A 24,547-nucleotide genomic window follows, 5' to 3' on the forward strand; every position below is an offset into this window, starting at 1 on the left:
GTAAAAGATGGTTGTCACTTTGTGTTGCTCTGCATTACAGTAGTAATTTTGAAGAGTTATTATTTGCTGAGGTTTTTCTAGGCATTCTGAGGTTGGGAAATGTTTTGTAAATACAGAATCTTTTCTTTGCGTAATGTACAAGCTGTTTCTTAACATGAAGGATAACATCAATTTCAGTTGAGCTTTTCTAGTCATTTAAGATTCCAGGCTTGCAGTTTGCTGCTATGGGTTTTGTATCTGGGAGCTATATAGAAATCTTTTAGATTTAGTAATATGAAGAATTAAAATACAGTTTTTGTTTTATTCTCGTACCATTACTTTAACAGTTTTATTACAAGATGCAAATTGTTTTATGAGCCAAATACTTTGAGTAATTTTAAGTTCTTCTAAACATCATAAATTGCTCTTTAGTTTCTAATCATTTTATTTGCTCCAAGTCCAATTGAGTTACATGGTGGTGTGAAGAGGAATGCATTGCTTCCTGTTCCATGTCATTTCTTTTTGTCATTGATCTGTAGCCTTTAATAGGAAAATGTCCAAGCACACATCATGCGAAAGTTATGAAACAATTTTTTAATATTGGACCACCATTAAAAAAAGTTAGGATTGATGTTCAAGGAAGTTGTTAAGGAGGGGAATTTCAGAATTTCTACCCTAATGAGCTTGAGTCATAGCGAACCTAGGTGGGGAAAAATTAATTTGGGAGTGATCAAGGAATAGTGGAGATTGCAAAGATTGGGAGAGGCTAATTTTTGAAAGGATTTGAGTAGCTTTTTAAAAATGATCATGTGTTTAAATGAGACAGTAAAGATAACCAAGCACTGAATTATTGAGTTAATAGCACTTAGTCTGATTTCAAATTGCTAGAAACACTTAAAAGAAACAATGCATTTAATTATTCTTTTGCAACCATGTAATTTTCTTTGATTATAGATGTTGAATTGAGTATTTAAATGAGATGAGAAACGGAAATTAATGAACAAAAGTCTGCAAGTAGCATTTAATATGTACTTAATTTGCACCAGTGTTTCCCAACCTAAAGCTCTTTCATAGTTGCCGACATCCCCTAAAGCACCTTCATACTTGCCAATGCCTCTCTTAGGCACAATATACTTTCTGTTGTCCCCATAGTGTAAAAACATGTCTACCATGAGAAAAATGATTCTGCTTTAAATTTGTATTTGTTTTTAAACCTAGTTTACACAGTACCTGTGTGCTGTACAGCAGCTTTGAAATCAATGTGATCTTTGAGCTTGATGGTTTTTAGCTGAAATATCTGATTCAAGTTGTGATACCCATAGACTTAAGTCCCCGTACTTAGTGTCTAAGTGGTTTCTGTTTTTTGTGAGTATGTGGTTCACTGCACTGATGCCTCTTTCAACAAGGTAGGAGGATGGAAACGCAACGAAGAGCAGTTTGGCTCTTCTCCAAAGACCCGGAAACTATGTATGACAGTGTAGCCACATACCACAACATATGACAATTTTGAAAAGCATTTTTGCTGCTTCTTCATTCTGAATTCCGATAATTTCTTCATGCAAGTTCTCTTCCTGTTCTTCCACCTTGCAAAAGAAATGGGTTAATTACCCAGTCTGGAATTTCCAGATCATTCAAATCCTTGAATCGATTCTGAAAATCCTTCAGTGACTACAAATCACCATCCATGAAAGAGAGTGCCATGCAGAAAAACAGCAAGAAAATTCTTCTCCCAGTGTTTTGCTTATATTTCCAGTTTGCCAGTAAAAGTGGACACTGCACTTTTTGCCTGGATTAAATTGAATTTTTCATCCTGCAGTGTCATATTTATAATGTTCATTTTGTCATACAGATTGGCTAGGTATGCCACATCTCCATGTAGAAGTTCAATTTTGTTTTCCAAGCTTTTGTTGACTTTGATCAAAAATTCAACCGTGGTCTCATAATCCCCAAAGATGGTTCTTGAGCACACAGATGAAGCTGAAGTCACCTCGAGGAATCCTCGGGGTCGGCAGGTTCACTGGCTCTTTTTCACTATTTTGTTCTGGCTATTGCTGTATCATTGTGTGACCTGTTTTCCGTAGATCTGTAGAGAAAGTTGAGAGGGTGTACTTGCCAACAGTTAAAAGTGGAAGTCATTTTAGGCATTCTGTCTTTGAGTTGTTTAGATGTGTTCTTATGAGTAATTATTCATAACCAGAGCATAGTACAAAACACTTACTTCTAAAGTGACAGACTATCCATGATAACACAAGTGAATCTGCAGATCCTGGAAATAAATAAAAACACAAAATGCTGGCAGAACTCAGCAGGCCAGACAGCATCTATGGGAGGAGGTAGTGATGATGTTTCAGGCTGAAACCCTTCATCAGGAGTGAAGTGACATGGGATGGTCGAGGGGGGATAAGAAGTGGGGGGAGGGATAAAGTAGAGAGCTAGGAAGTAATAGGCTGGAGGGAAATGGGCTAGGGGGAAGGTGGAGAATTATGGGAAATAAAAGAGAACGAAAGGTAGGGCTGGGGGGGAGATTATAGTGAGGGGGAAAAAAGAGAGAGAGAGAGAGAGAGAGAGAACCAGACTAAAATAATATATGGGGATGGGGGTAAGGGGGAGGCAGGGGTATCAACGGAGGTCTGTGAGTTTGATGTTCATGCCGGCAGGTAGGGGGCTACCCAGGCGGGAGATAAGGTATTGCTCCATTGACCTGCGTGTGGCCTCATCTTGATGGTAGACTATCCAGGATTACGGTCAAAGCAGAAAAATAAATTAAAATTGAGTTGGAACTGGTTTATTACTGTTGCATGTAATGCGATACAGTGAAAAGGTTGTCTTGCATACTGTTTATACAGATTTGCAGATGACATGAAGATTGGGGTGTAGTAGACAGTTAGGAAGACTATCTAAGTTTGCAGCGGGATCTGGTACAGCCAGAAAAATGGGCTGAGAAATGGCAGATGGAATTCATTGCAGTCGCATAAGAGGTATTGCACTTTGGGAGTACAAACCAGGGTAGGACTTGCATGGTGATTGGTAGGGCACTGAGGAGTGTGGTAGAATAGAAGGATCTGAGAATACAGATGCAGAATTCCTTGGAAATGGCATCACAGGTAGATAGGGTCAAAAATAATGCTTTTGGTGCAATGGCCTTCATAAATCAAAGTATTGAGTTCAGGAGATGGGGTGTTATGCTGAAGTTGTACAAGACATTGGTGAGGCATAATTTGGAGCATTGTGTGCACTTCTGGTCACCTACCTACAGGAAAGGTATCAATAAGATTGAAAAGAGAGAATTTACAAGGGTTTTGCCAGGACTTGAGAACCTGAGTTTTAGGGAAGGGTTAAATTGGTTAGGACTTTATTCCCCAGCGTATAGGAGAATCAGGGGAGATTTTATTTGTAGAAGATATTAAAAAAAAATTGAGGGGTATAGATAGTGGAAAAAGCATTTACCCTGAGGTTGGGTGAGACTAGAACTAGAGGTTAAGGGTGAAGGGTGAAATTTTTTTTTAGGGGAACTTATTCACTCAGAGGCTGGTAAGAGTGTGGAACGAGATGCTAGTGTAAGTGGTGGGTGCGTGTTCAGTGTCAACGTATAAAACAAATTTGGATAGGACCTGGATGGGAGTGGTATGGAGGGCAATGGTCTGGGACAGATCAATGGTACTAAGCTGAAGAGCATGGGCTAAAAGGCCTGTTTCTGTGTTGTGTTCTATGAATAACCCAGTCAAATCATTACACAAAGAATTAAGGTAGAATAAGTTTTAAAAAAATAACAGTGCAGAATGAAGTATAACAGAGACAGAGAAAGTGACATGCAAGTAAACAAGAGGTGCAAGATCATAAGGTAGATTGTGAAGTCAAAATTCCATCTTTATCATACAATTTAATAGTCATATAACAGTGAGATAGAAGTTGTTCTTGAGCCTGGCTTTGTTGCTTTCTGCCTTTCGTATCTTCTGTCCAGTGGAAGAGGGGAGATGAGAGAATGGGTGGGAGGGATCTTTGATTATGTATTGAAAGGCTTTGATTTTAAAATTCTACTTTTGGGTTGTATTTGAGGAAATAAATTCTGAATAAAATTAATTTTCAGACTAGAGTGTTGTTAATTAGTGTGGCATTTTAAAAACTCACTATAAAGTGATGCAGAAAAGCGTAATATTTGAAGGGTACAATATAGCTAGAATAGATTGATGCCAAAAACCTTATTTTCCATATTGCTCACAAAATGCTGGTGGAACGCAGCAGGCCAGGCAGCATCTATAGGAAGAAGCACTGTCGACATTTCAGGCCGAGACCCTTCGTCAGAACTAACTGAAAGAAAAGATGGTAAGAGATTTGAAAGTAGGAGGGGGAGGGGGAAATCCAAAATGATAGGAGAAGACAGGAGGGGGTGGGGTGAAGCTAAGAACTGGAAAGATGATTGGCAAAAGGGATACAGAGCTGGAGAAGGGAAAGGATCATGGGATGGGAGGCCCAAGGAGAAAGAAAGGGAGAGGGGAGCACCAGAGGGAGGTGGAGACCAGGCAAAGAGTGATGGGCAGAGAGAGAAAAAAAGAAGGGGGGAAATAAATAAATCAGGGATGGGGTAAGAAGGGGAGGAGGGGCATTAACGGAAGTTAGAGAAGTCAATGTTCATGCCATCAGGTTGGAGGCTACCCAGATGGAATATAAGGTGTTGTTCCTGCAACCTGAGTGCAGCTTCATCTTGACAGTAGAGGAGGCCATGGATAGACATATCAGAATGGGAATGGGACGTGGAATTAAAATGTGTGGCCACTGGGAGATCCTGCTTTCTCTGGCAGACAGAGCGTAGGTGTTCAGCGAAATGGTCTCTCAGTCTGCATCAGGTCTCCCCAATATATAAAAGGCTGCACCGGGAACACCGGGCGCAGTATACCTCACCTGCCGACTCACAGGTGAAGTGTCGCCTCACCTGGAAGGACTGTCTGGGACCCTAAATGGTGGTGAGGGAGGAAGTGTAAGGGCAGGTGTAGCACTTGTTCCGCTTACAAGGATAAGTGCCAGGAGGGAGATCGGTGGGAAGGGATGGGGGGGGGGGGGGAGCGAATGGACAAGGAGCGTAAGGAGTGATCCCTGCGGAAAGCGGAAATGGGGGGAGGGAAAGATGTGCTTAGCAGTGGGATCCCGTTGGAGGTAGCACCTACGCTCTGTCCGCCAGAGAAAACAGGATCTCCCAGTGGCCACACATTTTAATTCCACATCCCATTCCCATTCTGATATGTCTATCCATGGCCTCCTCTGCTGTCAAGATGAAGCCACACTCGGGTTGCAGGAACAAAACCTTATATTCCATCTGGGTAGCCTCCAATCTGATGGCATGAACATTGATTTCTCTAACTTCCGTTAATGCCCCTCCTCTCCTTCTTACCCCATCCCTGATTTATTTATTCCCCCCTCCTTTTTTCCTCTCTCTGCCCATCACTCTTTGCCTGCTCTCCATCACCCTCTGGTGCTCTCCTCCCCCTTTCTTTCTCCCTAGGCCTCCCGTCCCATGATCCTTTCCCTTCTCCAGATCTGTATCCCTTTTGCCAATCACCTTACCAGCTCTTAGCTTCACCCCACCCCCTCCTGTCTTCTCCTATCATTTTGCATTTTCCCCTCCCCCTCCTACTTTCAAATCTCTTACTATCTTTTTCAGTTAGTCCTGACGAAGGGTCTCGGCCCGAAACATCAACAGTGCTTCTTCCTATAGATGCTGCCTGGCCTGCTGCCTTCCACCAGCATTTTGTGTGTGTTGCTTAAATTTCCAGCATCTGCAGATTTCCTCATGTTTCCATATTGCTATAAGTAACAGTTTGAATAGAGTTTTTTGGTAGAAATTTAATCTTAGCCATGATATATATTTTCCATTCCTGCCCATTATTCTGTTAACTGTACGGAGCTGTTGCATTTTTCTGTTACATTTCAAAAGAACCCAATCCTCATAGAGGGGTCAGAGGTGTACAAAGTGAGTAATTTAAAGTTCGTGGGTGTCGAGGTATCTGAGGGGCCTAACTATCAATGCTATAAAGAAGGCAAGACAGCGGCTTTGATTCCTTAGGAGTTGGTTTGAAAGTAAAACATTTAAACTACTGTAGATGTACAGTGGAGAGCATTCGGATAGGCTGCATTGCTGTCTGGTATGGAGGTGGGTGGGGAGGGTGGAAGTGGGCTAGTGCACAGGATGGAAGGAAGCTGCAGAAATTTGTAAAATTAGTCAGCTCCATCTTGGGTACTAACTTCCATGGTATCTAAGATACCTTCAAGGATCAGTGCCTTGGGAAGGCAGTGTCTATCTTTAAGGACCTCCACCACTCAGAATATGCCCTTATGGAAGGATGTACGGAATCCTGAAGGCACACACTCAGTGACTGAGGAACGGCTTCTTCCCCTCTGCCCTAGATTCCTAAATGGACATTGAACCCGTGAACTTCTTTTTAATATATATTATTTCTGTCTTTGCACTATTTTTGATCATTTTTTTTCTTTCTGTATTGTGTGTGCTCTAAGATAACACATGCTGGTGATAATAAACCTGATTCTGAAACTATATTTTAAACATTTTTTTTGATGCTTATAAATTCAAATGTATGGAAGTAATGTTTTTTCCACATGATCTGTTTGTGGCTGTTCAAGATCTGAAGGTATGCAGTGAATTACTACACTAATGTTCATGTTTGAAGCTGACAGTAATGCCATGACTAATACTTATTTTGTTTTACTTTTAGGATCAATTTGACAACATAGAGAAACACACACAATGGGGAATTGACTTCTTGGAAAAATATACTAAGTTTGTTAAAGAGAGACTTGACATAGAGCAAAGCTATGCAAAACAGTTAAGGTAAGATGGTGTGCTGAGTAACTATTTTGTCAGAACTATGTTGTGTAACCGTTGCCGAAATTGGTTGTGGCCATTCAGTATTCCAGGGCTTAGCTGTTTCAGACTTGATAGGAATGTAAGGAGTGGGAGATATTCCGTTACTGATGAGGGATTATATCACAGCTGAACTTAGAAAATCTTGGAAGGTTCATCTAGCAAGACCATATAGGTTGAACTCAGAAGTATGAAAGGTGCAGTCACTGTGATGGGTTTCCCAGTAGTCATTGGGTGATAGAGAAACTGGCACGCAGGCCAATGATGGAACGATGTTAAAATAACAGGTTTATGTAATGTGAAATTTTAATTGCCCAAATAATATCTGGGACTCTTTGTGCAGGGGCTTAGACAAGATGGAACTTGGGTGCATCCAGGAGAGTTTCTTGAAATAATATGTACAGTTGCAATTAGTTTGTGAACCCTTTGCATTTACCTGGTTTCTGCATTAATTACTCATAAAATATGGTCTGATCTTCATCTAAGACTTATTAATAGACAAACACTATCTGTTTAAACTCAGAAAACACAAACAATTGTACTACTTTTCGCTAAAACTCAGTGCACCATTTAAACAATCACACTCTAGGTTGAAAAACGGTATGTGAACCTCTGGGGTAATGCCTTCTTCAAAAGCTAGTTGGAGTCAGGTGTTCCAATCAATGAATAAGATTGGAGCTGTGAGTTGCAGAGGTATTTTTAAAAAAAAGCAAGACACACAGTCAGGTTACTGACAGAGCCTGCTCTTCTCAAGAAAGACCTTTTTCCGTACACCATGCATCAATCAAAACAGCTTTCAGAGGACCTTAGAAGATGAATTATAGAGATGCATGAAGCTGGAAAGGGCTACAAAAGCATTTCTAAAGACTTGAGTGTTCATCAGTCTCAAGAGAAATTGTCCACATATGGAGGAAATTCAGTCCCTAGGAGTAAACTTCCTGAAAAGGTGACACCAAGAGCACAGCATGCAATGTTGAAGAAGGTGAAAAAGAACCCAAGGGTAACTGCAAAACACCTGCAGAAATATCTAGTATTTGCTGAAGGCTCTGTTTGTGTGTCGACTATAAGAGAAACACTGAACAAGAATGGCATTCATGGAAGGACATCATGGAGGAAACCACTGCTCTCTTTTATATTAAAAAAAAATTCTGCACAATTCAAGTTTGCAAAAGACCACCTGGATGTTCCACAATGCTTCTGGGACAATATTCTGTGGACAGATGAGACAAAATTTGAACTTTTTGGCAGAAATGCATATCACTGTTGAGAGGAAAAAGGGCACTGCACACCAACACCAAAACCTCATCTTTACTGTGAACAACACACACTAAATGCTGGAGGAACTCAGCAGGCAGGCAGCATCTATGGAATTGAGTACAGTTGACGTTTTGGGCTGAGACCCTTCAGCAGGACTGGAGCATGGTGGAAGGAGCATCATGGTTTGGGGCTTCTTTGCTGCTTCAGGGCCTGGACATCTTGCAATCATTGAGGGAACAATGAATTCAAAAGTATATCAAGATATTGTACAGGAGAATGTCAGGGTAGTGGCCTAAAGCTTAATAGTTGGATGATGCAACAAGACAGTGATCCGAAACACGAGTAAATCAACAACAGAAAGTTTTGAAAAGAAGAAAATTTGTGTTTTGGAATGGCCAAGCTCGAGTCCAGACCTAACCCAATTGAAGAGGGCTGCTCATCCTGAAATATTGATGAACTGAAACAGTTTTTTTTTTATGGAGGAATGGTCTAAAATTGTGCAAATATGATCAGCAATTACAGGAAACGTTTGGTGTTGGTTATTGCTGCTAAAGGAAGTTCTACCAGTTATTAAATACAAGGGTTCACATACTTTTTCCAGCCTGGACTTTGAATGATTAGACAATTGTTTGCATACTATTAGTTTAAACAGATTGTGTTTGTCTATTATTGTGACTTGGATGAAAATCAGACCACATTTTATGAGTAATTAATGCAGAAAACCATTTAGTAGCAAAGAGTTCACAGACTGTTTCTTACATCTGTAAATGGATGAACTAGAGAAGTGGCCATACTGGACTTTGTACTAGGAAGTGAGCCTGGTCAGGTGATGAAAAGTTCAGTGAGGGAGCATTTGTGATCACAGTTTTAAGATAGTTATGGATAAGGAAAAGATGGTCCTTGAGAGGCATTGCTAAATTGCAGGAAGACCGATTACAATAGTGTTGAGCAAAAACTAGTTTGCAGGTGGCTACTTTGGAGTAAATCCACATATGACATGGGGAGTCCTTTAAAAGCCATTGGATGAAGTTCAGGTCCAGCATCTTCCTGCAAAGATAAAAGGTACAAATCGCAAGGTTTGGAACCTTGGATGATATGAGACATTGTAAGTTTAATCAAAAAGAGAAAGAAAGCATATGTAAGTTTTAGCAACACACAAAATGCTAGAGGAATTCAGTGTGCCGGGCAGCATCTATGGAGGGAAATGAACAGTTGATATTTCAGGCAGGAAAGTAGGAGGACAGAAGCTAGAATAAAAAGGTGGGGGGAGGAGGAGGAGCAAAAGCTGGCAGATAATAGCCAAGTCCAGGTGAGAGGGGGAAGGTAAAGGCAAATATGATAGTCACACTAAGAGGCATTTAGATAGGCGCATGACTAAGACCTTTATGCAAGCATATGGAATTTGTTAGATTAAAATCAAAGCCAGCACAGACAAGTGGTCTGAAGTTTCTTTTTCCATGCTGTACTATTTTACGTATGTTCTGTTCTTAGCTGTATAGACCAAAATATTTTGAAAGTAACTTTCAAAGCATTTGAGTTTTAATGTTTTGTTTTTCTCCAGATTTTTCTGTATTGGCTGATTTAACATTTGAATTTTGAATGTTTTCTTTGTATAATTTTCCATGAAGAGTTTTTAAAAAAACATTTTAAAAAGAAACCAGCTAAGAAGGATCCTTTATTGAAGAATGCTTGCCTTTTTAGTAAAGATTAACTTAAATATTAATTCTACTGTTCCAAATAATCTTATGTAATTGATTCTTTGTATGTGGCAGGCACTGTGGAAGGCTGTAATAAATTTGGGAACAATTTGCTCTAAGACTGACCATGCTGTTCACAAACACAATAAGCTGTTTGTTTGTGATGAGTGATTTGATACTTTCATTGCTTCCCTTGGTTGCCACTCTACCATAACTAACAGGGTTTGGATTTTCTTGTTACATTTTTTATTTATATTATACACTAATGTTCTTGCTAACAAAGTCTTTTTGATACTATGAGAAGAATGAAAGTGGCAGTTCTGAAATTTTAAGCAGTTTCTTGTAAGTATGCATAATAAGTCAACAAAATAGGTTTAAAAATCTCAATATTTTATGTACAGTTCACTTACAGATGAAAATATCTATAATGATTAACAAGTTTTTGATCATTATTGAACTTGTGGTACAGTTGCTTCTCAGTAAATAAATCAAAATCTTTAATGAATTCCAAAGGGATCTAAGTGCCCAAGTGCAAGATTCATTGAAGGTTAATATGCAGATATCCCAGGCAATTAGAAAAATAACAATATATTTAATGCAAGGAGAATTGAAGACAACAGATTTTGTTTCACTTGTATACGATTGGTGGGATAATGTCATAAGAAATAGGAACAGGAGTAGGCCATTCGGCCAATTGAGCCTGCCCCGCCATTCAATAAGATCATAGCTGATCTGTCTGTAAACTCAGCTCCATCTACCTGCCTTTTCCTCATAACCCTTAATTCCCTTACTATGTAAAAACCTATCTAACTGTATCTTAAATATATTTAGTGAAGAAGCCTCAACTGCTTCCCTGGGCAGAGAATTCCACAGATTCACCACTCTCTGGGAAAAACAGTTTCTCCTCATCTCCATCCTAAATCTTCTCCCCTGAATCTTGAGGCAATGTCCCCTAGTTCTAGTCTTACCTACCAATGGAAACAACTTTCCTACTATCTTATCTACCCCTTTCAAAATTTGCATGTTTCTATAAGATCCCCTCTCATTCTTCTGAATTCCAGAGAGTATAGTCCCAGGCGACTCAGTCTCTCTTCATAGGTTAACCCTTCATCCCTGGAATCAACCTGGTGAACCTTCTCTGCATTGCTTCCAAAGCCAGTATATCCTCCCCCAAGTATGGAGACCAGAACTGCACACAGTACTCTAGGTGCAGCCTCACCAGTACCCTGTATAGTTACAGCATGACCTCACTGCTCTTGAATTCAATCCCTCTAGCAATGAAGGCCAACATTCCATTTGCCTTCTTAATCTGTTGTATCTGCAAGCTGACTTTTTGTGATTCATGAACAAGCACTCCCAAGTCCCTCTGCACAACAGCATGCTGCAATCTTTCACCATTTAAATAATAATCAGCTCTTCTATTATACCTTCCAAAGTGGATGATCTTGCATTTACCAACATTGTGTTCCATCTGCCATACCTTGGCCCACTCAATTTATCTATCTATATCCTTCTGCAGATTCTCCACATCCTCTGTACAATTTGCTTTTCCACTCAGTTTAGTGTCATCAGCAAATTCTGCTACGCTACACTCAGTCCCCTCTTCCAAACTGTAAATGGTAAATGGCAGGCCCAGTACCCCACTCATCACAGTGTCTAGATTATAGTGTGCAGTAATGTCTTACTATTTGAGGAAGAATGTTAAGATGTTGAAGCAATTCAGAGAATGTTGTCTAGACACATAATGACACGGATTTTCCCATGAAGAAAGATTGGTTAACTAGAATTCAGAAGAGTTGGTGCTGATTTGATTGAAACACACAAGATCCTCAGGAGCCTTGTCAAGTTCAAAGTAAGTTTATTATCAAAATACATATATGTCACCATATGCAACCCTGAGATTGAAATGTGAGATTGATGTTGAGATCAGAGCCGTCATGATCTTGTTAAATGGTGGAGTAGGCTTGAGATGAGTGGTCTACTTGTGCTCTTCTAATTGCTTTTGATCAGACAGTGGCTAGAGATATTCAACTTTACCTGGAAAAAGATGCTTGCAACAAAAGGATGGGGTGCTACAATAGCATAGCAATTAGCGTGACTCAATTACATCTTAGGGCATTAGAGATTGCAGTTCAATTCTGGCAGCCTCCATTAGAAGTTTGTATCTCCTTCTCATGCATGCATTTTTTCCTCCAGGTGCTCTAGTTTCCTCCCACAGTCCAAAGACCTAACAGTTAGTAGTAGGTTAATTGGTCATTGTTAATTGTCTTGTGATTGGGCTAGGTTAAATAGGACTATGTGGCTCATTGAGCCAAAGGGCCTGTTCTGTGCTTGTATTGGGTGGAATGATGCAGATTATGTATAGGTTCCAAGATTGGAAATCATCTGAAAGATTATAGACATTCTGGAGGGAGATTTGAAGATGATTTTTTTTTTGTTTTTGGTTTATATGGACAGAAGCATGGGTAAAGATGTATTATGGTGGCAATGTTCATTGTGATGGGGGGGGAATAATCAAGCAAAAGATGAGATTGGAAAGTGGTGAGTGCTGTAGCGTTCTCATGAAGAATCTACTATGAGGTTGAAAGCACTTAATCTTTTCATGAAGCATCTAAACTCTGTAGAAAGGCTATGAAAAGAGTGAATTTTGTTTTGCACTTGGGCATACATTACTTGATTTAAGATCCTGTATGGCTGAGCTGTTCAAACCTTTCTAAACAATCATCTATAGCATTTAATGAGTGCTCTCTCCTCGGTGAGGAAAAATTTGAGTTACAAACGCAAACACGAGGAAATCTGCAGATGCTGGAAGTTCAAGCAACACACACAAAATGCTGGTGGAATGCAGCAGGCCAGGCAGCATCTGTAGGAAAAAGTACAGTCGACGTTTTGAGCTGAGACGTCAACTGTACTTCCTATAGATGCTGCCTGGCCTGCTGTGTTCCACCAAAAATGTAAGTTATCAAGGATTAAATATAAACACTGTTATAATAAACAATCTGCTAAATAATTCAACCCATCTGAGTTCCATTGTAGCTACAATAGTAAACCTGGGCCTATCTCAAAAATATAATGGTCATTACGCTAAAGCCTGACATAGTCCTATTTGTTAATTTATAAAACTAGATGCAGATATTTATACTATCAACCCAAAGCATAAAGGTATGAAGAAGAGACAGGTTTTTTTTAGATCTTAGTAATTGTTGTTAGAGATGTTTGTTCAATGTAAAAAATATTTAGAGATTTTTTTTCCTCTCTTAGCAGTTTGCTAAACAGTGGTGGCTTGAGAAGTGAAGAGAATAAAAATGGAGATTTCCAAAGTTGCATTGGTTCTAGAAAGTGACAGTTGCTTAGTTACAGATTAGTTTGTGACTAAGTAAAAAGTTATGCATCTGATTTGGGTTTTGTTAGTGCAGAACTTGAATTCAAATGTGCAAAAAGAATTATAAATTTTGGGGAGAAAGATAAAGCTACTGCAAAAGTATGCCATGCATTCAAGTCGTGAAGATTCAAACTAAATATATGGTTGAATTGATCAAATAATCAACCATTTAATAGCTAACTATTTTAATCACATTTCTGTAGTGATCAAATACATCAAAATTATGAAATGTAGGATAAAAAATGATATGTGTCACATCAAGGTTGAAAATAGTGACATTGGTAATACATGAATGTACAGTCTGGCTAATAATTCAGAAGATTGCATTCCAGTGCAAGTTTCAATCCTCAAACATATTGTTTGATCAATGCAATTCATATAAACAGCCCGATGCCTTTGTATCAATTTTGAGAATTTTAATCAATTTCTATAGTATGTTAGATCTTATTAAGCTCACAATAATCAAGAATGTAAGTCTCCTTTTAATAACCTCATAATTTTTAATGACTTACCAGTCTTGCTCAGAAATTGAACAGTTTAAGCTGCCAATCTTATCTTTTTATGAGCTCTTTTAATTAAAAAAAAAAATCACATTTCGGGTGTTTGGATGTTTTGAACACTTTGTTTTATTTTCCCCTTTTCCTTTAACTTCAATTTTTTTCTCCTCCATCCGTATTCTTTTTAAATGTTTCATTTTCAGTCCTAAAATCTCAGTAGTTCAGGGATTATGCTATTGGTTTTATTATTGACTTTCAGTTCTAACCAATTATACCACAGATATGTTTTTGATTTGAAGGATGAATGCAATATTTTAACCCCTGTGAAAAATGTGCTTTGGTGCCAGAGCTAATCTTTACACAGTTATGAACATAAATACACATATACAATGGTCTTGATGAGAGAGCCTGAGATTTGCAGTACACTGTGATGTTGGACATTATAAATGCTACCCTAGCACTGAGCACTGGAGATGATTCTTAGTTGTCAAATACTAAAATTATCTGAACATTAGATTACAAGTAAAATATTGTGTGACATATTTGTAAATCTTATCTAGCTGCCATTTAAATAAAAAGGATTTGTCATCTACTCATTTCCAAGTGTTCTGGAGGAAGTGAAGCACATAATAATAATGTATATTTTATTTTGTGTACAGAAATCTTGTTAAGAAATATGGACCAAAACGTTCCAGTAAAGATGAAGAACCCAGGTAGGTCATGACTTTTAAAAAAAAGGTTTAAGATGTGATTTACATTCAAGTGCAGTACAGTTCCATTTAAATACACATACACTTTAAAAATTGCTGGAACGATAATATTCAGAGCTCCTGTGTTTCTTAAGCGACTGTGCAAGAAGTGCCAAGCAAATTCGCTTGCTATTTTAAAGCAGATGAGCAGTAGAATAAAAAAGGTGAAAAATAATATTTTAAGCATGGTTTGTACTTACTGTCATTTTATTACTTCTTCAAACTCTTAGACCATATTCTATGATAGTTTTGAAAATTAGAGTATTTATATTCAAAAATATTGTTTAAATTGTCTTATTTTTACCTTCAGTGTTTTTCTCGCAATCAAAGCTGCTGACTGTTGTTGGGTTATAGTTATAGTGTTTCTATACATTATCTACGTGGCAGTATACATGGCTCAATAAAAGGAATGAGTATCAGCCTCATCCCATTTTACTCCTGTTAGTTTTGTACTTTCCAAGAAAAATAACAGCCATTAATGAGAACTCCAGCTGTTCAAATTCAGTTCACTTAACCAACTGCTGCTTCAGTTCTGTTTGCCATTCATAACCATACAACAGAATAGGATTTGATCCTGGGCCACTGGTCTGAATAATCTGATATTCCAGGGCAATGCTTAAAAGAGCTTTTAAAATAGATTAAAACTCTGTGAAATGGAATTGTTTAATTGAAAGGGTATTTACCAGTCAAAATGGGGAACGATGGCAATTATCATAGCCATACTTTATAACTAAAATCAACATAGGTTGAATCAATACAGTAAAGTATACAATTCTTGGAAAGACATTTCAAATGCAGCAATGTACTAGCTATTGTGCAGAGGGCTCTTGGTCTTCCAGTTCAAATATGCACAGTTACATACCCTTTTTTACCCAAATTGAAAATCTGCTGGAACCCAATATGAATCCCTACCCTCGGCTTTATCTTCATGTTCTATTTTTCTAGGACTGCACGTATTATGGTTTTCATCTGTCACTCTGCCAAATGATTCATTGTTGTATAATTGTGGGTGACAATTTTGTAGTTTTTAAGCTCAGTGATCTTCTGTCTGCAGTCACAGAACTTACCGTAAGTTATCAGGCTCAGATTATTTCCACTCTTTTGAATAGGAGTAGGAGTAGACAACCTGGTTGGACCCACAAATCTGCCTTTCCATTCACTATGATTCTTCTTCCTTTGTAACTTATTTTGTTTACATCATTAACATCTCTGAACTGACATAACTTTTGCTGTAGACATTTGGTCAAGGACAGCCTAGTGCTTCTGTTGCTAGCTGGTGTCTGATGCTTTCCTCTAGGGATACACCTTGTTTTTACTCCCAGGAAAGTGGTGATCTCAATGGTTGTCCTCCTCTGTTTACTGTCAAGTGGGACACTTGCCCTTGCAATATCTCTCTTTTTTGAGCTTATGTATTGTGCTCCAGCATTCTACTTTCTATATAATGCCTTATGGCCTTGTAATATATAGGATTACCGGTATATGATCCCACAATTCATTCCTGATGAATTTTGTGAGGATTATGCTTCTGTCCTGCACTGATCAGGATGGACTAGGATTGGAAGTCTTGTTCATTTTAGTGAGAATGTTCATCATCCAGGATTAGGAAAACGTGTTTTTTAAATTAGTTTGCAAATATCCATAACTCCCCCCCCCCCCCATGGAAATCTTTACCCAGTTGTATTTGATATTTTAACTTGAGAAGAAAGACTCTGACTATCTATCATAACTTTACCTCATAATTCAGTATTTTATCATTTTTTAAAACAAAATTGTCAAACACCTAATGTGCAGAGAGAGGAAAAAAATTGTGCAAACAATAAAAGTAAGAAAATAGCATTCAGAACGAAAGACAGTCCATAGACGAAGCCCGGAACAGCCCACGGCCTCAGCCTCAGTTCAGTGCAGAGGCGAGTAAACGTCATGGAGCCTGGAGTTGCATCTATGGAAATGAATCAACAGGTGACTCTTTGGTGATTATTTCAGTCCTACACCACCCTCTTTTCTGTAATGCAGCAATCAGATCTGTAGACAATGCTCCAATCAAAGTCTTACACAGTTGCAACGTGACTTCCAAACTTTTTATATTCAATGCCTAGCGCCCCAACCTTTCAGGGAAAGCATGTTGTTTCACCTTCTTTAACATGCATTCTACTTAGAGTACTGTGCAAAAGTCTTAGGCACGGGTAAAAATAAATACTGTAAACAAAGATGCTTTTTAAAATAATGAGCTAACAAGTTTCTAAATATCAAAAACTATAAAGAGCAGTAAACAGTTTTTTAAAAAATCAAATGAATATTTGGCGGGATCACCCTTTGCTTTTAAAACTGCATTAATTCCCTCACATACACTGTCATGCAGTTTTGTAAGAAAATTGACTGGTAGGTTGGTCCAAGCATCTTGGAGAACTTGCCACAGTTCTTCTGCAAACTTTGTCTATATTGCTTGCTTCTGTCTCTCCATGTAATCCCAGACTGCCTTGATTGATACTGAGGTCAGAGCTCTGTGGAGGCCATACCATTTGAAGCCATATATATATTTAAAAAAACATTGGAAGAAAATTAACAATTTGATGTATCAAAATCTAGTAGGCAATGTTCCATATTTTGCAATGAGGTTTATGAAGATGCATTCATCCGGGTGCTCTTTATTGACTATGGCTCAGCAATTAACACCATCTCCTTGAAACTATTTTATTTAGAGATACAGTATAGAACAGGTCCATATGGCCCAACAAGCTGCACCACCCAGCAACCCATCTATGGAATGAGGTGGCAGATAAGTGTGGCTGAAGAATTAGAGCACAGGGCAGGGATTCATACTTCTGGATAATTGGGACCTCTTCTTGGGCAGGTGGGACCTGTACAAAAGGGCGAGGTTGCACTTGGTCCGAGGGGGACCAGTATTCTTGCAGGCAGGTTTACAAGAGCTTTTGGGAGTAATTTAAGCTAATATGACAGAGGGATGGGAACCAGTATGATGGAACTGAGGATGAGTCAACAGGTTTACAAGTAGATGATGGGTGTAACATGAATGCAAGTAAGGATAAGCCAATGATTGGGTACAAATGCAGACAGAGCAAAAAGTTGACTTGTACCTCAGAGGCAAAATTAAAAAGGGCGAAGAATGCAGGACTGAAGGTGTTGTATTTAAATACGCGTAGCCTTTGAAATAAGAAGGGAAAAGTAGTGAGGGCAAACTAGTCAATAGGGTTGGAAGATGTTGAATCCTTGTGGGTTGAGTTAAGAAACTGTAAGGGTAAAAGGACCCTGATGGCAATTATATATAGGCTTCTCAGTAGTAGCTGGGATGTGGACCACAGATTATAACAGGAAATAGAAAAGGTGTCAAAAGGACAATATTATGATCGTCATCGGCGATTTCAATATGCAGGTTGATTGGGAAAATCAGGTTGGAAATGGATCCCAAGGAGAGAGAGTTTGTTGCATACCTATGAGATGGCTTTTTAGAGCAGTTTGTCGTTGAGCCTAATAGGGGATCAGTTATACTGGATTGGATATAATGAAATGGAGGTGATTAGGGAGCATAAGGTAAAAGAACCCTTAGAAGGCAGTAATCACAATATGATTGAATTCAACTTGAAATTTGATAGGAAGAAAGTAAAGTGGCATAGCAGCATTTCAGTGGAATAAAGGAAATTGGTGTGAGAGAGGAGTTGGTCAAAGCAGAGTGGAAGGAGATGCTGGCAGGGATGACAGCAGAACAGCAATGTCACGAGCTTCTAGGAAAAATGAAGAAGTTGCAGGATAGATGTATTCCAAAAACAAAGAAATACTAATAGCAAAATTGTACAACTGTGGCTGATGAGGGAAGTCAATGTTAATGTAAAAGCAAAAGCGAGTTTATAGAACAAAGTAAAAATTTAGTGGGAAGCTTTTCAAATGTTACAGAGCATCTAAAAGAATCATTGGAGGGAAAAGATGAAATATGAAAGCAAGCGATATCAAAATGGATATGTAAAAAAAAGAGATGAGAGTGGATATAGGGCTGTTAGAAAATGAGGAAGGAGAAATAATGGGCCAAGGAGATGTCAGATGAACTATGTGTGTATTTTGCCTCAGCCTTCACTGTGGAAGCTATTAGCAGTGTGCCAGGTGTTGAAGGGTCTGAGGGAAGAGAAGTGAGTGCAGTTAATATTACAAGGGAGATGGTGCTCAAAAAGCTGAAAGACCTAAGGCTACATAAGTCACCCAGGCCAGATGAACTGCACCCTAGGGTACTGAAAGAGGTAGTGGTAGAGATTCTGAGGCATAAGTAATGATATTTCAAAAATCATTGGTCTCGGGCATGGTGCCAGAGGACTGGAAAATTGCAAATGTCACTTGTTACGTACCCCGTAACTGAGTCACTTACCAGCAAAGATAGAGAGGTCCGTTGAAGTCTGATGGTACTATTTTTAAAAGTCTTTATTTATAAAGGGGCACAAAAGTAAGGTTAATACAAACATTCAGATAATATACGTCATCAATACTCAATCTAAAGCGCGGGTATAGTAATAATCATCAATAAGAAATGGCTCTATCGTTTGTCTAGGGTATAATATATTGTCCGATGGAAATATAAAAGTCACTCAGTTCATGCTCAGGTCACGCAGGTTTCAGCCTTTGGGGACCGCTGGGTTTTCACTTGTTGGAGAGAGAGAGAGATTTGTGAGAAAAGAAACTTGCCCGGGTCTTTTGATGAGCTCAATCCATTGAGTCGGGGGAGTTGGTTCCCTGTTGTTAGTTCAAGAAAATCGTTTCTGTGATATCAGCCACCAGCTCCCATGCAACGGGAACCGAACGCACGTGGCTTTCTTCAAATGGCTGCCCGCTATTACGGAATCGCTAGCGTCTCTTCTGGTGCATCTGAGGGGCCGCCTGTACAGCCCCTCTTTTATCTGGACTCGGAGGGTAGCAGATGTCAATCAGGTTGGGATGATGCAATCTCTCTCCATCACCCAGCCCACGTTGCCCTGAGGGCTTGCACGTAGCCCAGTCCCCAATCCACAAAGGTGTCTCCAAGAGACAATGGCCGTTATCCGTGGCTTTGTCTTGCTGAGGGGCCAGGACACATTCCAAAACCTTGAGGATTCTCTCTCATTTCCTGGGTCCAAGACCCGAATTAATAGCGATCTTGTGATTCTCAAGAAGAAGGAGGCTGCGATCATAACACACTCCACTTTTTAAAAAAGGAGGAAGGCAGCAGAAAGGAAATTATAGACCAGCTAGCCTGACCTCAGTGGTTGAGAAGATGTTGGAGTCAATTCTTAAGGATGAGTTTAGGAGAACTTGATGACACAGGACAAGATAGGGCGAAGTTTCCTTAAGGGAAACTCTTGCCTGATGAACCTGTTGGAATCCTTTGAGGAGATTACATGTGGGATAGATAAAGGGGATGCAGTGGATATTGTATATTTTGACTTTCAGAAGGCCTTTGACGAGATGCCATATATGAGAGTGCTTACCAAATTAAGAGTCCATGGCATTACAGGAACGTTACTAACGTGGTTAGAGCATTGGCTGATTGGTAGGAGGCAGCGAGTGGGAATGAAAGGATCCTTTTCTGGTTGGCTGCCAGTATGTAATGGTGTTCCATAGGGGTTGGTGTTGGACCACTTCTTTTTATGCTGTATATCAATGATTTAGATGATAGAATAGATGGCTTTGTTGCTAAGTTTGCCGATGATATGAAGATTGGTGGAGGGGCAGGTAGTGTTGAGGAAACGGGTAGGATGCAGAAGGACTTAGACAGATTAGGAGAACAGACAAGAAAGTGGCAAATGAAATACAATGTTGGGAAATGTTTGGTCATTCACTTCCGTAGTAGAAATAAATGTGCAGACTTCTTTCTAAATGGGGAGAAAATCCAAAAATCTGAGATGCAGAGGGACTGGGATTCTTGTGCAGACACTCTAAAGGTTAACTTGGTGATAGATTTGGTGGTGAGGAAGGCAAATGCAATGTTAGCATTCATTTCAAGATGTCTAGAATACAAGATGCTGAGGCTTTAATAAGGCATTGGTGATGCCTCATCTTGAGTATTGTGAATAGTTTTGAGCTCCTCATCTAAGAAAGAATGTGACGGTATTGGAGAGGGTTCAGAGTAGGTTCACAAGGATGTTTGCGGTTTAATGTATGAGGAATGTTTGATGGCTCTGGGCGTGTATTTGCTGGAATTTAGAAGGAAGAGGGGGGATCTCATTGAAACCTTTTGAATGCTGAAAGGCCCAGACGGAGTAGATGTAGGAAGGATGTTTCCCATGGTGGGGGAGTCTAGGACAAGAGAGCACAGCCTCAGGATAGAGGGGCTTCCATTTAAAGCAGAGATGCGGAGAAATTTCTTTAGCCAGAGGGTGGTGAATTTGTTGGAATTTATTACCACAGGCAGCTGCGAAGGCCAGGTCGTTGGGTGTATTTAAGGCAGAGCTTGATGGGTTCCAGATTGGACACGGCATCAAAGGTTATGGACAGAAAGCCGGGAAGTGGGGCTGAGAAGGGAAAAAAAGATCAGCCATGATTGAATGGCAGAACAGACTTGATGGTCCAAATGGACTAATTCTCTCCTATGCCTTATGGTCTTGTGGTCTAATAATATAAACCAAGATCCTGAAAGTTTAAGTTATATAAAGAGTAGAAGAGACATGAATGTTGATATTGAACCACTGGAAAATAATGCTGGTGAGGTGGTAATGGGGGGCAAAGAACTGGCAGATTAACTTGTTGAGTACTTTGCATCTGTCTTCACTGTGGAAGACACTAACAGTGTGCCAGAGGTCCATGAGTGTCAGGGAGCAGAAGTGAGTGCCATTGCTATTAAAAAGGAAAAAGTGCTAGGCAAACTGAAGGATCATAAGGTGGATAAGCCACCTGGACCAGATGGACTTCATCCCAGAGTCCTGAGAAAGGTTGCTGAAGAGATGATAGATGCATTGGTAATGACCTTTCAAGAATCACTTGATTCTGCCATGGTCTTGGAGTACTGGAAGATTGCACATGTCACTCCACTCTTTATGGACGGAGGAAGGCAAAAGAAAGGAAATTATAGACCAGTTAGCCTAACCTCAGCAGTTTGGAAAGTGTTGGGGTCTATTGTTGAGGATGACGTTTTTGGGGTACTTGGAGACTAATGATAAAATAAGTGAAGGTCAGCATGTTTTCTGCCAAGGGAAATCTTGCCTGACAAATCTGTTGGAGATCTTCAAGGAAGTAACAAGCAGGGTAGACAAAGGAGAGGCAATGGATGTCATTTACTTCGATTTTCAGAAGGCATTTGATAAGATGCCACACATGAGACTGCCTAACAAGTTAAAATCCTAAGGTGTTACAGGAAAGGTGCATGGCATGGATAGAGGACTGGGTGACATTCAGGAGGCACTGAACAAGAATAAAGGGGGCCTTTTCTGGTTGGAGAATCTCATTGAAACTTTCCAAATGTTGGAAGGACTAGATAAGTTGGATGTGGAGAGAATGTTTCCAGTGGTGGGGGTATCTAGAACTAGATGGCAGATCCTCAAAATTGGCTAAGAAGCAATTTTTTTTAGCCAGAGAGTAGTGAATCTGTGGAATGCTCTGACACAGACTGCAATGGAGGCCACGTCCATGGGTATATTTAGGACAGAAGTTGATCGTTTCCTCATTGGTCAGGGCATCAAAGGATATGTACAAAAAGGCAGGTTATGGGGTTGAATGGGGATCTGGGATCAGCCATGGAATGGTGGAGCAGACTCAATGGGTGAATGGCCTAATTCTGCTCCTATGTCTTATAGTCTACCTCATCTACATTTATCGCCCTGGTTCACATTTCTTTTTACTGCTGTGCTGTAGGTATTTAATTTTAGCAGTTCTGTCAGAGCAGTCTCTTCTGCTTTCAGTCTCTTTGGGTTATCGTTGAAGATGAGGGATGCTGAGGACTGTGTGTCATCCATTTAGGATGGTAGAACTGGGAGAAGGTTCTAGAGAACACTGGGAGAGAGGTTTTTTATTTAAGGACACTAAGGTTGGGCTTGGTCTTTGGTGAGACATGAAGAGGGAAGACGCTGGAGAGAGCGGGTCGTAGGATTCGATCTGGTGGGAAAACGTGATTCAATGGAGCCAAGGTGCAGAGGTCTACCTAGGATCAGTGATTATGGCTTTTGGAAGATTTGAGCTCCAACCTGTGCACATTTGACTGTTTAATTATAATAGGCCCTTTTTGGTTTTTTTCTTTCTTTACTAACTCTTTGGTTAAGATAGTGTTCACAAATATACTTTATAATTGTATGCAATGTGCGACCTGTTATTTCATGCTGACAGGCTATTGCAGGGCAGTAAATCACACAGCATTCACACAAACCAGGATGTGGGCGAAACGTCTCAACCCCTCTGATTTGACGGGGCCGAAATCATATACACCCTAGACGTACGAAGCCCGAAAAAGATACCGTGGAGTCCAGTGGCTGTTGCCAAGGAACTAATGAGCCACATATTCAGAGATGCCCAGTAAAAGAGGGTTTCATACAATCACCATCGGCACAGGTGCACCAGAAGGCTGTGTGTGTAGCCCTCTTCTCTACTTATTTTATACCTACGTCTGGCTAAATACAACTCCAAAACCATGTTTAGGTTTGCTGACAACACAACTGTCGTTGGCCAAGTCAAAGATGGTGACGAATTGGCATATGGGAAGCAGATTAAAAATCCGGTTGAATTGTGCCATAAGAACAACCTCTCACTCAACAAAAGAGCTGATTATTGACCACAAGAGGAAGAGCCAGCCCTCATCGGGTGATGAAAGGTGGCAAGGGTCAGCAACTTTAAATTCCTCTGTTATCATTTCAGAGAATCTGTCCTGGGTCCAGTACATAAGTGCCATTACAGAGGAGGCACAGCAACACCACTACTTAGGAGTTGGTGAAGATTCTGCATGACCATAAGACCATAATATACAGGAGCAGAAGTCCATTCGGCCCGTGGAGTCTACTCTGCCATTCAATCATGGGCAGATCTAATTCTTCCAGTCATCCCCACTCCCCTGCCTTCTCCCCATACCCTTTGATACCCTGGCTAATCAAGAACCTATCTATATCTGCCTTAAATACGCTCAATGACTTGTCCTCCACAGCCTCTCGTGGCAACAAATGCCGCAGACTTTCCCCGTCTAACTAAAGTAATTTCTTCATATCTCTGTTCTAAGTGGACATCCTTCAATCCTAAAGTCGTGCCATCTTGTCCCAGACTCCCCTACCATGCAAAATAACTTTGCCATATCTAATCTGTTCAGGTCATCTAAAACTTGGACTAACGTCTATGGATGACATCTAAAAAAAATTTGACAAACATCTGTAGATGTGTGGTGTAGAGTATATTGACTGGTTGTATTATAGCATGGTAGGAAACACCAATGCCCTTGAAAGGAAAATCCTACAAAAAATAGTGGATACCATCCAGTCCATTACAGGTGAAGTACTTCCCACTATTGAGCATATCTACAAGGAGCTCTGTCACAGGAAAGCAACATCCATCATGAAGCACCTTCACCATCCAGCCATGTTTTCTTCTTGCTGTTGTCATCAGGAAGAACGTACAGGAGCTGCAGACTCACACCTCCAGGTCCAAGAAGAGTTACTGTCTCTCATTCACCAGGCTTTTGAACCAGAGGGGATGGCTTCACTCAACTTCGCCCTCCCCTTTATTGAATTGTTCTCACGGACTATGGACTCACTTTCAGGAACTCTTCATCTCATGTTCTTGATATTTTTACTTTATTTATTATTGTACTTTTCTTTTTAATTTGATGTCTTTTGTACATTGGTTGTTTGCCTATCCTTTTGGGTCTGGTCTTTCGTTGATTCTGTTGTTTCTTGGATTTACTATGTATACCCACAAGAAAATTAATTTGTGTTGTATATGATAACACTTATGTACTGTTATGTACCCCATAACTGGGTCACTTACCAGCAAAGATAGAGAGGTCCGTTGAAGTCTGATGGTACTATTTTAACAGTTTTTATTGATAAAAATACACAAAATAATATCAATGCAAACATACAGATAATATACTTCGTCAATACTAAATCTAAAAGCGCGGGTATAATAATCAATAAGAAATAGCTCTATCATTGTCTAGGGGATAA

At 39.8% G+C, this 24,547-nt stretch overlaps 1 protein-coding gene across 3 annotated transcripts in view; it reads left to right on the forward strand.

The window, feature by feature from the left end:
- The window catches only part of fnbp1l (formin binding protein 1-like), a 154,906-nt gene that overhangs the window by 84,539 nt on the left and 45,820 nt on the right, over window positions 1-24,547 (forward strand). For all 3 annotated transcript variants that reach the window (XM_073062702.1, XM_073062700.1, XM_073062701.1), the window contains exons 2-3: window positions 6,705-6,820; window positions 14,346-14,399. In XM_073062702.1, the coding sequence (XP_072918803.1) occupies window positions 6,705-6,820; window positions 14,346-14,399 (170 nt within the window). The remainder of the gene's footprint in view (window positions 1-6,704; window positions 6,821-14,345; window positions 14,400-24,547) is intronic.

Source organism: Hemitrygon akajei, chromosome 12 (genome assembly GCF_048418815.1).
Source record: "Hemitrygon akajei chromosome 12, sHemAka1.3, whole genome shotgun sequence".
Taxonomy (NCBI): Eukaryota; Metazoa; Chordata; class Chondrichthyes; order Myliobatiformes; family Dasyatidae; genus Hemitrygon; species Hemitrygon akajei.